At 53.9% G+C, this 12,847-nt stretch overlaps 1 protein-coding gene across 5 annotated transcripts in view; it reads left to right on the forward strand.

Annotated features, from left to right (window-relative positions):
• SEZ6 (seizure related 6 homolog) overlaps positions 1–12,847 on the forward strand; it is a 43,364-nt gene that overhangs the window by 14,817 nt on the left and 15,700 nt on the right. For 4 of the 5 annotated variants that reach the window (XM_031468417.2, XM_031468418.2, XM_031468420.2 and 1 more), the window contains exons 2-3: positions 5,240–5,914; positions 6,364–6,497. In XM_031468417.2, the coding sequence (XP_031324277.1) occupies positions 5,240–5,914; positions 6,364–6,497 (809 nt within the window). Of the gene's footprint in view, positions 1–1,133; positions 1,731–5,239; positions 5,915–6,363; positions 6,498–12,847 lie in introns of those variants that run through there. The other variant, XM_031468419.2, reaches the window with a different exon arrangement.

Consider the following 12,847-nt stretch of genomic DNA (forward strand, 5'->3'; position numbering starts at 1 on the left):
TTTCTTGTTAATACAAGTAGTCAACAGCAGCAAACCTACCTCAGATGCAAGGATACTGTGGGGCAATTATTTCAGTAGTAGCACGTGGAATCAGGCCTCAGGGGCTCTATAGGGCCCTTCCAGCCTCTAGCTGGGGCCCCTCAGTTCAGGGGTCAGGCCCGGGCCCCGTGAAACTGTCACTGCGGAGACCAGGCTCTGGTTCTGGGGGGCCCAGGTGCTCTTACTCCAGGGGCCTCTTTTCCCTCCCTCAGGCTTTGGGATAATGGGGGTCTGCAGGGGCCAGGCCCTCACTAATCCCCTATTAAAACTTGAAAGGGGCCAGGGAACCTCCAGAATAAACTCATTAGCTTTTATGGGATAATAAATGGATCCCATTAAATTCTCATTCTCCCTATGCAGGGCCAGCTTAACCTCCAGAACCCAGAGGGGTAAGCTCCCTGCCCACTGTAACCCCCAGGCGCCCACCTGCAGTCAAGCTCCTCCCAGCTGAAAGCTGGTGCTGCCACAAGGTGGGGATCAAGCTTGACCTGTCTGAGAACCCTGGCGCTCCCTCCCTGGGCCTGCCTCGAGGCCAGCAGCTTGGGCCCTGGTGGGGAATGCCTGGCAGGGACAGCCAGAGTGACAGGTGACCCCTCCTGCCTTTGCAGGGGATGGGGTGGGGCTGGCAGATGGGAGCACATCTATCTCTAGATGGCCGTCACCAAACCCAGGATGTCCCCACTCCACAGATGAAGAAACAAAGGCTTGAGTGGCCCCTGCCCAAGTCACACAGGTAGTGAGACAAAGATTAGGGACTGGAAACAGAGGTTTTTCTGTCTAGTGCAGAAAGATGTGCAGAAACAATAGCACGAAGCAGGCAGCCCAGCTGACCCTGAGGTGGCATCTGGAGTCTGTTTCCTGGCGCAGCAGTTCCCCAAGGCAGGGGCACTGCGTAAAGACCACCACCCTCCACCACTGCCTCCACATAGACCAATTCCAGCTCCATGGCCCACACACGCTGTGACCCTTGGCAACCTCCTGGGCCTCACAAAGCCTGTTTCCCCATGTATCAGACTAGGACAGAACACCTACCTACCTGGATGCTATGAAGAAGGGTCCCCAGTCCTTACCGCCTCTCATAAACAGAGGCTAGACACCCCTCCCCATCCAGATCCCAGTCTGTCGGGGTGGAGCACGTAGGCCCTCATCTCCACCCTCAACAGGCTGGGCCCCACCGAGGAGAGGGGCGGAGCGGGCGGCTTTCCCTGGGAGGCCCAGGCTGGGGCTGGGGGGAGGGGGCCTCCAATCCCAAGGGGGGCCACAGGGGGGCGGCGCGGGCCGGGAGGCGGGAGCGGGAGAGAATCCACCGGGGAGGCATCCTGAATGGCTCATTAGTGCCGATGAAAGCCTTTTTTCATTTCGTCTAAATACTTTAAACAGGGCTCCCTCCGATGTCTATTTGCATAGCTTAAGAGCTAATGCGGGGGGAGGGCCCAGAAGGCGGCGGGGCCACACCAGGGCTGGGGGCTGCGGGGAAGCTCCGGGACTCCTCCGCAGTGGGGACGGCGGTGGGGGTAGAGGAAGGGTGTTCCCCAGTCCCAGCCCACTTGGAGGAGGCAGCCTCGGCGCCGCCGCGCGAGGGGAGGAAGGAGGCGCAGCCCAGGGAGGGCATTCCTGAGTTCTAGCACCTGGTGGAGCTGGGCCGGTGTGGATCATGAGTGACTGTCTTGCTGTGGGCCAATGTCTTCCAGGTAGGTGCTGGCCTTGGAGGCAGCAGTCTTTTGTGCTGTGTAGTGCAGTATTATCCTCGTTTTACGGACAAGGACGATGACATGCGTGGGGTCACACACAATGCTACACGACAAGGAACAGGGTCCCCCAGAGAGAAGGCTCACCCGGGCCAGCCTCTCTCTCCCAATCCTAGGGGCCTGCTCAGTGCTGCCCTGGCAGGGGCTGCCCTCCCCGGAGTGTGGCCTCTCCCTCTGTATACCCTCTCCAAAAAAACCTATTTAGGGCATTATAATTCTCATAAAACCCCTCCAAAGTGCCTGTTTTACAGCTGAGGACACAAAGGACACAAAGGACACATGTCCCCTCTTACTTGACTTTTAAGTGGCAGAGCTGACATTTGAATGCCAGTGTATGTGTGACCAAGTGCCCCTACCCTATGGAGAAGTGTCATCAGGCTCTGGTTTGGGTCTCAGATTCAGTTGTGCTTTGGGCACAGAATGGCGTCTCCCTGGGTCCCAGCCAGAAGGCTTCCTGAAGGCCCAGCTTGGCTCAGGCTCAGCTCAGGTCCCAGATGCCAGAAACTCTGGCCCCAGCTCCACTTCTAAACTGCATGAGACCTTGGACAAGTCCATTCTTCTATCTGACTTTTGCTTCCTCAACTGGCTAGAGTGCTCTCTGCTGGGTAGCACCAATCTCTTCATGTGAGTCAGGCTAGTGTCATGGAAAGACTTAGGCTTTGTAAACCAGAGCAACATAGGTTCAGATCCTAGCTCCACCACTGTGCGACTGGGCAAGTCCTCAGCTTACTCCCTCTAGGCTTCAGGTTCTTTCCCTGCAATGTGGAAATAAGATTCCCACCTCAAGGACTTGTAATGTCAATTAAATAATCCAAGATCTGGAAACAGCCTGACTCAGTGTCAGGCACATTAGGTGCCTGATGATTCTGGGCATCTGGGTCCCTGACACCTCCTGCTGCTGTCCCCTGCATCACACACACCCCCTTGTCATTCTCTGCACCTTTGAATTCATTCAGCCCAGGCAGAGAGAACTCCAGGAACCTAGGGAGGGGGTCACAGGTCCTCAGGCTTCCATCCCAATCAACCAGGGTGTCCAGAGATGCCTTATCCCCAGAAATGGCTTGTCTCCCAGGGATTGTCTACCCTCTCTGACAGTGGGTAGCACCCTCCGGGACCAAGTGGCAGCTGATTGTAGAATCAATTTGCTCGTTTGATAAGCTATCTCGATCCCATTTAACCAAGTGCTCAGGCCCCCCAGATAACACAATCAGTGCAATCGACAGTGACGGGAGGTGCCCATTAGCTCTGCTCCATTGCCCAGCACCCACCTGGCAGCTGGCAGGAGGAGTTGTGCTCTCTATGGTCCCTTCAAGGGACAGAGGCACTCCCTTTTCCAATGAAGAATTTCACAGGTACCTACCCTGGGAGCCTCGGCTACGTCTCTTCTTGGGCAATCCTGGAAGGAGACACTGGAACCCTAAGGGCTCCAGTCTGTGTGATAAGAAAGGCTCTTCCTTATGCCAAGCTAAGATTGGGATTGGTCTCAGGTCACCTGGCAAAGACCACGTGACATCTGGGAACTGGGCAGAGAGAGTAGCCCTGTCCTGGCATGTCACAGGCACTCCCTGGACCCTCCAGCACTGACTCAGATGAAAGATATAGGACACTGGCAGACCATCTGCTCCAGGGGGTATAGGCCTGGCTGGGCATCTAGTTTGGGCACTGTGTTGTCAGTGTCTGGTACAGAATGCCAAGGCACAAATGGCCTGCTTTAGTGAGTGTCTCAAGAGATAGGAGTTGATCCTGGTTTCTCAGGGCTTTGAGGCACCAAGGCCCCTCTGACCCAGAGCAATGGAGAACCCTCTTACCTGTACCCACCTTCCCCAATTTCCTCCCTCCTCCCAATTGTCTGACACATCAGAGCTGCCATGGTCTCCTGAACAGAATGTAAGCCATCTGCTGCTACCTCACGCCTGCCAATCCATGGGGTGGGTGTGAGCCTGTGGAATGACAGCCCTACCATCAGATGTGCAGAGGAACCGACCTTCTCCTTGCAAACTCTGTTATCTCACCCTGGCTGTGTTTCCCTTCAAGTCCTCATGCAGCCATTTTGAGAGCTGTTAGAATCAGAATATCCTCCCAGCCTTCTCAAAACTGGCAAAATTCTATGTGAAGTGAATCTGGAGCCAGCATCCATTGACCTTTTCCTGGCAGTTAAGGATCTGGGGAGCCTAGTGGGCCACAAGCAGAATATGCATCATCTCTCCAGCTATGTGGTTAAACAAGTCAATACAATCAATAGCATTGCAGCCTCAGACTGGTAACAGCAAGTAAGTTTCTTCTTCTATAACCTATCAATCAGTTGGTAGCAGCTGCCTGGATAACTGTGTTGAAAAGGATTTTGAAGTCCCTTGTGGCCTCAGCAAGAAATAGTTAAAACTGGTCAACAATGTCTGCCATAGACTGAGTGGTGGGTGAGTATCATGTCAGATGACTGTTCTATTCCTGCTTTAGACCCTGCCCTAGATGGACCCTGGCTTGCGTCAAAAGAAAGATAAATGGAATTTACAGAGACATAGCAAATAGGAAAGGGGAGTAATATTATCTAAATTAATCAAAAAAGAAACCCCGTTTTACAGACAAGAAAACTAAGGTTCAGAGAGTTTAGGTTATTTGGCCAAAGTCACACAGTCCCACAGTGATGGATTTGGGATTTAAAGCTACACCTGCCTTACTCCAGAGCTTGGCTTTTCCTACTCTATTCACATTCCTGTTCTAGAAGGATCAAAAAAAAAAAAAAAAAAGAGAGAGAGAGAGAGATAAAAGAAATGATTTTCTGAGAAGTAAGAGAAATAGGGCATAATTGAACCCTAACAAAAATGTTGTCATGTATCCATGAAGTAATCTAAAATAAAGTCCCAAATGTATGAAGCATTTCCTGAGATTAATGACCAGCAGTTTCCCTGAGAACAGAAAGTGAACTTGAATGCCCTATAATCTCACACAGAAGAATCACTGTGGCAGGGGATAGCATTCTTGCTAAGGGCGTCATCTCTGGTCTTTAAATTGACTGGTCATGTGACTTTGAGCAAGTCATTTCCTTTCTTTGGCCTTGTTTCCTCATTAGTAAAATGAGGCCTTTAAGCCTCATCAGGGATGGCAAATATTTATTTGTCATGTTGGTCTGAGGTATCAGGCATGGCTGCCTGAAATGCTGTGTTGAGAAGGATTCTGAGGCTGAATCTGAGAACAAGGAAATAGAGCAGTGATAGATTAGTAATGTCCATATCTGCTGTTGGAGGAGAAAGGATATCTCATGTGCTATCCTTGAAGTATGTGATATCATTTCACTTCCAGCTCTAAAATTCTATAGCTCCATGATTCTCAACAGTGAGGACACTCCTCAAGGCTCTCTGTCAAAAGAGGGATGGATCTCCTACTGCCTGGACTGGGTATGATGCTGCTCGCTGTGGGGCAGGAGGAGGACCTCTGATCATCTGTTATTATTTCAGGACTCTCCTCAGAGGCCCCAACGATGGGGGATGGGCAGGCCCCAGGCATGGAGGAGATGGATGGGGAGCTGACAGTGGCCCCCACACCTGAGGAGCCAGAACGAGGCGTCCACTTCGTCACAACAGCCCCTACCCTGAAGCTGCTTAACCACCACCCCCTGCTAGAGGAATTCCTCCAAGAGGGGCTGGAGAAGGGCGAGGAGGAGCTGAGGCCAGCACAGCCCTTCCAGCCTGACCAACCTACACCATATACCCCAAGTCCCCTTCCCCGCCTGGCCAACCAGGACAGCCGCCCTGTCTTCACCAGCCCCACTCCAGCCATAGCAGCAGCACCCACTCAGCCCCAGTCCAGGGAAGGACCCTGGAGCCTGGAGTCAGAGCCCCCTGCACTTCATATCACAGCTCCCCTACCTCCAGGGCCCAGCATGGCAGTGCCTACCCCAGGCCCAGGGGAGAGGCCCAGTACCACACCCCCAAGCAGAGAATGGACTCCAACCCAAGAGGGTCCTGGAGACATGGGCAGGCCGTGGGCTCCAGAGGTCATGTCCCAGACCACAGGGCTCCAGACTGAGGGGACCATCGCCATCGCCACCTCTCCAGCTTCAGGGGACGATGAGGAGACCACCACCACCACCACCATCATCACCACCACCATCACCACAGTCCAGCCACCAGGTCAGCTACTTTCTGGCTTGCAGATTTAGAAATGGGGACGAGGGAGCTGTGGGGGCCCCTAAATTCCTCTCTCTCTGTCACTGTGCTGGCCTGCCTTGCCCTTTGCCACCACAAGCCAGCCTGCAGGAAGCATGTTGGTTGGAACCAGATAAACCCAGGTTTAAATCCTAATTGGAAGTGACTACACCAGACCTTCAGAATTTTATCTAACTTCCCTGAGCCTCATCTGTAAAATGGCAATAAGAAGCCCTACCTTATCGAGCCACTGCAAGAACTGAGATAAGATTGCACACAGTAGGTGCTCAAGAGAAGGTAGTCCTCTGCTTTCAAGAGGGTAATAGACCTCCCAAGAGGTGAGCTTCACTACACACACACACACACGCTGATGCCATAGTTGGACCCACTTCACCAGAGCTAGGTTTAGCTTTATGTCTCCTCCTGCCTCCCAGGCCCTTGTAGCTGGAACTTCTCAGGCCCAGAGGGTTCTCTGGACTCGCCCACAGCCCCCAGCTCACTCCCTGATGTCAGCCTGGACTGTTTCTACTACATCTCCGTCTACCCTGGCTATGGTGTAGAAATCAAGGTAAGTAACCTGGATCTGCCAGGAGCAAAGCTGGGACTAGTGTGTTATCTTTCCAGAAAGGTGCGGGCTATGGGGGGAGGTGGAGATGTGTGTGGTCATCAGTTGGAGGAGGGCCTAGGGTCCAGGCTGGGTGATGGTCCTAAAACATGGTCAGATTCTGTCCTGTGCCCCAGAGTGAAAAGGCTACTGCTCCCACTCAGCAATGCCTAGTCTGAGAGGGGCTGTGGGAGGGGCAGGTGTGCCCATCCTCTTCCCCAGGGATTTAATCAAGAGCTCAGGAGAGCCTGAGGAGGGGGCTCTAGCCTCAGCCGGGCAGGGAATTCAATGAATATCTGAATCCATGTGTCTTGAGTTGAGAGAATTCAGGGCTGCCTGGTCGGGCCTGTGAGAACCATGGAGCCTCACTCACTCATGCGTTCACTCACTCAGTCCCTTCAGCAAATAATCCCTAAGCAGCTCCTCCAGCCAGGCCCTGTGCTGGCTCCTGGGATGCAGAGGTGGGGAAGACAGACATCAGAAAGGTGACCAGCTAGTGGGGGAGTCAGACCCACAGCCCAGCCTCCTGCACCTTGCCTCCTTGGGCCATCTCATCCCTCCCTTGGGATTAAGGCTCTCTCTTAATCCTCAAACCTGAGCGGGCAGGTCCTCATGGGTGTCCCACAGGCTCCTCCACCTCCACATGCCCCAAACCCAACTCTTTTTTTCTTTTGGTTCCCCCAAACCTACTTGCCATCCAACTCCTGCTCAGAGATTGACACCAACCAGCCAGAAACCTGGAGCAGGGCCACTACACTGCATAGTTGGTGGCATCCCCAGAATTACATAGCCTTGGCCTCTCCCTCTCCCTCTCCCCCAAGTCCATCAACTCATGCCCAAGTTCTATCACCATGACATGCCCCTAAACTCAGATCTGCCTGCTGCTCCCCCTCTATCCTCACAACCACCATGTGGTCCAGCCTCTGTCATCCCTCTCCTAATGGTGCAGTGGCTGGCTGCCTCACTGGTCACCCCACTCATGCCCCTTACTACTTTCCTCCACCCATACTGCAGTCATTTTTCTCAAATGAAATCAATCCTACCTCCCCAAGGACCTCTGAATCAAAGCCGGTCCCTCTGAGCCCATCTCTAGTCACTTCCTCCCTTGCTCTCTACTCCTGCTTTGCACTAAACAGCTTGCAGCTAAGAGAATGGGCCAAGCCCACTTTTCCTATAAGCCCCAATTGCACCTGCTAGTCCCTTTGCCCGGAAGAGTCATCCGCTTATCCCCTCCCTTAGGATTCAACCCTGGCATCACTTTTTCTGGGAATTCTCTCATGATCCTCAAAGCCTGAGACATCCGCCATCCTAATTCATCACTCTGTCTCCTACGGGTCTGTTTATAGCTGTCCACCTCCCCAGCTAGACTGTGAGCTCTTTGAGGGGTTCCTTTGTGTTCAGGGCACAGACTGGGTTCTCCATGGACTGACTGAAAGAATGGACAAATGAATGGAGGAAGCAATGAGGTGACATTTAATACAAATCTGGAGACTGAATGGAAGAGGAGAAGAGAGGCATTCAGCCCAGTTGAGAGGATCAGGCAAGCAACTGAGGAGCACAAGGAAGAGGGCAGAGGAGGAATCCAGGAAACAGAACAGCTCTGCCTGTTCCCCTTTCCTGGCCTGCTCCCCCTTCCTGGCCTCCTCCCCCTGAGGCGAAAGCCCTTGGAGCCAGCTCACCTGTCCTGGGACAGCACCCTCAGGCCTCCCTTCTGGGGATGTCAGGTCCAGGTCTCTGTGCCAGGCCCTGAGGAGAGGGGACCTTCTCCCACCACTGGTGGGCCGTTCTCCTTCTTTCTGTAACTGTTTGCTCCTGTTCTGCCAAGCCCTGTGCCCCTTGCTCTGGGCTGCCTGGGAGGGTGATTAGGAACAGCCACCCCCCTCCACCCCAAGCCATTAGCACTCAGTGCCGCTTAATTAAGGTAATTAATGTAAAATCATCACCTAATGAGTGGTGGCACCGGCTGTGGCTCACTGGGTGGAAGGCTCCAGCTGCAGGTGTGGGGAAGGGGGTGGGAGGGGGCAGATGCCAGGCTGGCTGCCCCACTGCAGGCCTGGGCTGGTTCCACCTGCCCCCCAAGCCTACCATCCCCACTGATGCCCACTGAGCCAGGCTGGGCCCAGTCCTGGTCCTCTCCACAATGAGGCAAGATGCTGGTTCTGCCTGCCTTGGCCCTGACCCAGGCACAAGCCCCACCCTGGATGCCCACCCCCTCATGTAGGCCTCCATAAGCCCCGTGTCTGTTGTTTGGTTCTGCCACATTTTTTTCATCAAATGCAAAAGCCGTTACCAGGCAACCTTGAGCGAAGACCTGCCACAGCCTTGGATTGCTGTCAGGAAACGTAGCAGGCAGATGCAGGCCCCACCCTCTACCTCACCACTGCAAGGCAGAGTCCCTGGGGATCTTGTTGGCCCTGATGGCCTGAGATAGAGTCTGAGACCATGGCAGGGAGAGCCGGAGAGAAGAGACAGAATGAGCCAGGGCTAAAGAGGGAGTTAAGGTTCTTCTCCTTCCACCGCCAGTTCCAGCAGACTCTGCTCCTATCTAGACCTCCTGGCTATGCCACACAGGCCACTTGGGGACCTAAAGAACTACTGACGCTGCAGACCGATACACAATGGATAGCTGAGAAAATTGAGGTCATGATGGAAAGAGAATTGTCCAAGGTCACTCTGTTAATCGTTCACTCATGTTTTTTGATGAATGAATTTGTTCTGCAAATATAGATTAAGCAATTACCATGTGCCAGGCTCTGTGCCGGATGCTGGGGACAAAGATCTTCACAGTTAGTGGGGGAGACAGAAATTATAAACAACCACAGAATGCACAGTGCTGTCAGGATGGGGGTGGGTAACACAGGGGACTGTGAGTATTCCAGGATGGGGCACACTCCACTAGCAGGCGGGTGGGGTGGTCAGAGAAGGCTCCATAGAGGTGATAATACCTACTCTGAGGCCTGAAGGATAAGAGGTCAGCAGCCAAGCCTGGGCTGGGAAGCATCAGGTAAGGCAGACTGGCCCTTGAAATCTGCCAGGGCAGTTTTGCACAGGTGACTTTATTGCATAGGAGCAGGAGGTGGGCTTAAGGGCTTCTGGATTGCACTCCTGCCAGAAGCTAGGCCTGAGTGCAGTGCACTCCTATCCAGGGCTATCCAGGGCTGGCAGTTGGGCCAGGCCATGCTGGGCATCAGGGGTGGGATGGGTGAGGCAGCTGGAAAGCCTAGGAGACTACCCACTGCTCCTTCAGGCTTGGGGAAGGCTTGTGGCTTCTCCTTATCATGGGTAAGCCCCTGCCTGCCCTTCCATGAAGTCACAGGGATAGCTCAGGGTAGGTGGAAGGGATGGAATCCAGGCAAAGGGGACAGGAGGGACATTGGGAGGAGAGGAGCATCTTAAGGACCCACAAATCACACCCGTGCAGGTCAGCCTGACACTGTGCTGAGGCCCTGCCATGGGACCCCAGCCCTGGCTAAAGTCTGGGGCCCTGGGCAAGATCCTCTTAATTCCCTTTTCATGAGGAATAGCCTCAGGGGATTCCAGAATCCCTAACAGCCCAGCTCTCAACGGCTGGGACCACAGCCCTTCATAACCTGCTTCATCCCCTGCCCCCTACCTCCCTTCAGGATGCTGCAGCTATCCTTGCCCTCCGAGGCTGAGGGTCTGAGCTGCTCACAGGCATGAGGGCCAGGTCTGTGATGGGAAGAGGCTGCCTATTTCAGCTGCGGGATGGGCACTGGGCTAGGCTCATTTTAGAGAGATCCAGAGAAGCCCCTTCAGGATGGGTAGGCACAAGCCCCATGGCCCACGAGGGTCCCATTTCCTCTCCAGGCAGCCAATCTCCCCTGAGGACTTCAGGCCTTTCTGGGCCTGGTTCAGGTCTCTCACTGTGCTTGGCATTCCAAGAGCCTTCCCATGCCAGCCCCCATCTTGGCTTGGCTGCTCTCTGTACCATCTGGAGCCTGGGCGTAGCTGCCCACAGCCCCTGCCCTAATGCCCCAGGCAGCCCCATTGGAACACTGCTCTCCTATGCCATACCAGCTGCCAATTTGATAGCCAGAACACTGTACCCTTCTAGGCCAGGTCAGGACCAGGCCTGATGTGGACACCAGGAGTAGAGTGGTGGGTCAGTGGGGTGAGATTTCCGGGCAACCTCCTCCTCTTTCCTGGCTCCTGGATAGCTCATCTGAGGGTGGATCACAGGGGAATAGGCAGATCTAGTCCTGTGGATTTAGGCTCCTCTCCCCACCCCTAAAGCAGACCCTACCCCATAAGGGTTGTGAAGGATCATCAGTTAAGACAGGAGCACAGAAGCTGTCATATAGGACTGGGGTTCCAGTTCTGGCTCTGCAGCCCATGTCTCAGTCACTGGGCTGAGCCCCTGGCTTTCTCTGGGCCTGTTTCCCTTGCTGTAGAACCAGATGATGCAAAGGGCCCCTCCCAGTCAGTCCCTCTGAGCATGGCTCTTTTTGGGTTCAGGAAGCTCCCTAATAGGTCAGACTAGGCAGTGGCACCTCAGCCGCTTAACACTGTTTCCTGCCTACTAGCAGCTGCAGAACCTGGGCCAGAGAGAGAATGGCTCCCAGGCAGAGTTCCTACCAGGCAGAACCCTGGCAGACCAGCAGTGAGGTGGGTCCACCGCCAGCTGTCACTGTGGGTGGGGACCAGTTCTCTCCAAAAAATGGAAAGAGGACTACTGATGCTGTACCCACTCTGTGCTGAGCCCCTTACAGGCAGGATCTGACTTAATCCTTACAACCCCAATAGGTGGGTACAATTATCCCATTTTACAGATGAAACTGGTGTTCAGAGAGGTCATGTGACTTGCCCAAGGACCTTTCAACTAGTCAGTTATGGAGCTGGGATTTGATCCCAGGATTCTACTACTGTTCTTCCCCTAGACCAGAAGATTGGCATGAGCGTGGCAAATCCAAAGAGAGAGTTCAGTTGGGGAGCTCCACCTCAACCCCTTTTCCCAGCCCAGCCCTGCATCCTCCTGTAGGACCCCCACCTGGAATTCTCCTAGTTTTGAAGAGAGGTCTGGGATGCTGTAATGAAGACAAAGCACTGGACCAAGAGTCAGGAGTCCTGGTCTAGAGTCCTGGCTTTGCCTTGGATTTCCTGTGTGACCCAAAGAGGAGCTCTTAACTTCTCTGATTACAAGGTTCCCTTCTCTATAGAGTGGAGGTAAACAAACTGCCCAACCTCCCTTTGTGAGATCTATGAAAGAGCTTTGGAAACTGTAAAGGGTCTCCTTGGAAGAATTGTGATTCTACTACTGTCGGAGTGAGGGACGTGTACATGGGGGAACACATGTATGTGAAGTCATACGTGTGCCAGGACATGTGTTTGAGGGAGCTGTGTGCATGCAGTGAGTTTACGTCAGAGTACACACGTGGGTATTGGTGACCAGGAGAGTGCAGTGGAGTAGGGACTGCAGTCAGCTTCTGGAGCTGAGGGCTCAGGTACTGGGGGTGGGGCTCACACACAAGAGTCATCTTGAGCTCATCCACCTGTGCAGGGTTGTACTCAGGCAATTGGGTGCAAAGACTTGTGGCACCATCCTGCCTATGAGTCACACCATTAGAGCACATTCTGGAGACCAACTGGCAGCTTCCATGGGGATAGACAGGCCAGTCAAGTCTGATGGTCTGGGGGTTGGCAGAGGACAACCTGAATCCTCCCCACCTCTCATCCAGGAAGGAGTCAGCTCCATCAGAGCAGCCATATTTCCTCCCTTAAACTGACTTCCTGGTCTGCTGGAAGCCAGGCAGTGTTAGACAACCCAGGGTCCTATGGGAATTGTCCTCGGCTCCCTCTGCTTCTCTCTTCCGCAGCCTGGCCCCCAGCTCCCCTCTTGTCACTGGCTAGGGGTGTGGGAAGACAGCCCTCGTGAGCAGAGCTGACATTTCAGTCTGTCTCCTGAGTTCCTCAGATGCCTGCAAATTACATCAAGACTTCATCACCCACCTTGTCCAACACCCAGCCCTGTCTGGCCCCTGTCAGGCCTGGCCCTCAAACAAATGACAAATTACATCCAGCCACTGCGGCAGGCCACAAGTGGGTGCTTGAAACCCAAGGGACCAGCACTGCACAGACAGCCTCTGGCTGAGAATAGGGTGCCTTCTGGATACCAGCCCCTAGCAATCAGACCTATCCCGTTGCATGCTCTCATGGCAACCCCTACCACCAGGCCAGTTTGAGGGGGCCATCCCCTCCCCAGATCAGACTGGAGCTAGAGTTCTCAGCAACCAGTTTTCCCAGTTTTACCGGCTTCTGGGGGAGAAGGATGGCTTAACATCTTTAAAATAGCCTGG

This window comes from Camelus dromedarius, chromosome 16 (genome assembly GCF_036321535.1).
Source record: "Camelus dromedarius isolate mCamDro1 chromosome 16, mCamDro1.pat, whole genome shotgun sequence".
Lineage (NCBI taxonomy): Eukaryota > Metazoa > Chordata > Mammalia > Artiodactyla > Camelidae > Camelus > Camelus dromedarius.